This window comes from Daktulosphaira vitifoliae, unplaced genomic scaffold, assembly GCF_025091365.1.
Source record: "Daktulosphaira vitifoliae isolate Bord-2020 unplaced genomic scaffold, ASM2509136v1 Scaffold_3643, whole genome shotgun sequence".
In the NCBI taxonomy this organism is placed as follows: Eukaryota; Metazoa; Arthropoda; class Insecta; order Hemiptera; family Phylloxeridae; genus Daktulosphaira; species Daktulosphaira vitifoliae.
In genome coordinates this window covers 1-1,035 of record NW_026103203.1, presented here as the reverse complement: position 1 = coordinate 1,035, position 1,035 = coordinate 1, and the positions used below count along the sequence as shown (strand labels likewise).

At 32.0% G+C, this 1,035-nt stretch overlaps 1 protein-coding gene across 1 annotated transcript; it reads right to left on the bottom strand.

Annotated features, from left to right (window-relative positions):
• Positions 1 to 596: 596 nt before the first annotated feature.
• On the bottom strand, positions 597 to 974 carry LOC126910061 (uncharacterized). Its single transcript, XM_050692458.1, has one exon. The coding sequence runs from the start codon at positions 972 to 974 to the stop codon at positions 597 to 599; it is 378 nt and encodes a 125-aa protein (XP_050548415.1).
• Positions 975 to 1,035: the final 61 nt, after the last annotated feature.

Below are 1,035 nucleotides of genomic sequence, written 5' to 3'. Positions count from 1 at the left end.
TGGCACTTATTTTATAGTCTTGGATTATTATAAGCTTCTTTACCACATTACTTTATTTCGTTCTCTTCCCAAAAAAATCAATTCATTTATAGGGGGTACGAATATTTTAACGGGTATAGAACCTCCCACGACTTATATACTATTTTACATCTAAAATAATTGAAAGTGACAATTTAAACTAATTACTTTTATCGTGTTAATTACAGTATTATGAAAAAAATCTCCAGCACAGTGGGGATGTGACATTGAGCCATTAGATGGCGTTGTTGCTTATATTATGTTATAATAAAGTCAGTTAATGAAATGCTTTACTCGTATTAACAATGATGATCTTTTATTTTATTTTTATTTTTATAATTTCACGGGCAGAAGCCCTTTTTACAAATAATACAAGTACATAAATTAGATTATTGTAACATAGAAAGATACATACTAAAAATATGTAAATTAATTATTAAACGTAAAGATTAAATACAAAATGAAAATGAATTTAATTATTAAACATAAAGAAAAATACAAAAATTAAAATGAAAAATAAGGGTCAACATTGGCATTATTTATAAGACGCCTAAGTGGTTAATTTTTTGCATAATTAGTTAGGCAACAAATGGAGCATTATTTCTTGTTGCGCGCTGAGGTACTCTGAAACATATGAGGGACAACAGGCTCTGCGAATCAATATTACCATCCAATAAACCAGTTAGGAAATTAATTCCAGCATTGCGCCTACGTTCAGCTAATGACGATAGTCCAAGCAAATACGAGACAGGGGCATAATCGTGATTTGGACAGAGTATGTTGAGCGAGTAGTTGACAAAGCGTAGGAACTTTCGCTGAACTCGTTCAAGCTGTAGCGAGCCCAAGGCAGTATAAGGATCCCACACTACACTACCATATTCTAGAATAAGTCTGACAATAGAAAAGAATAGCACTTTAAGTGAAAGTCCTTGCTTCAAATCTTTGGCCAAGCGCATAATAAAACCTAACGCTTTAAAAGCTTTACAGCAAACATAATCAATATGAAGCGTAGGATCA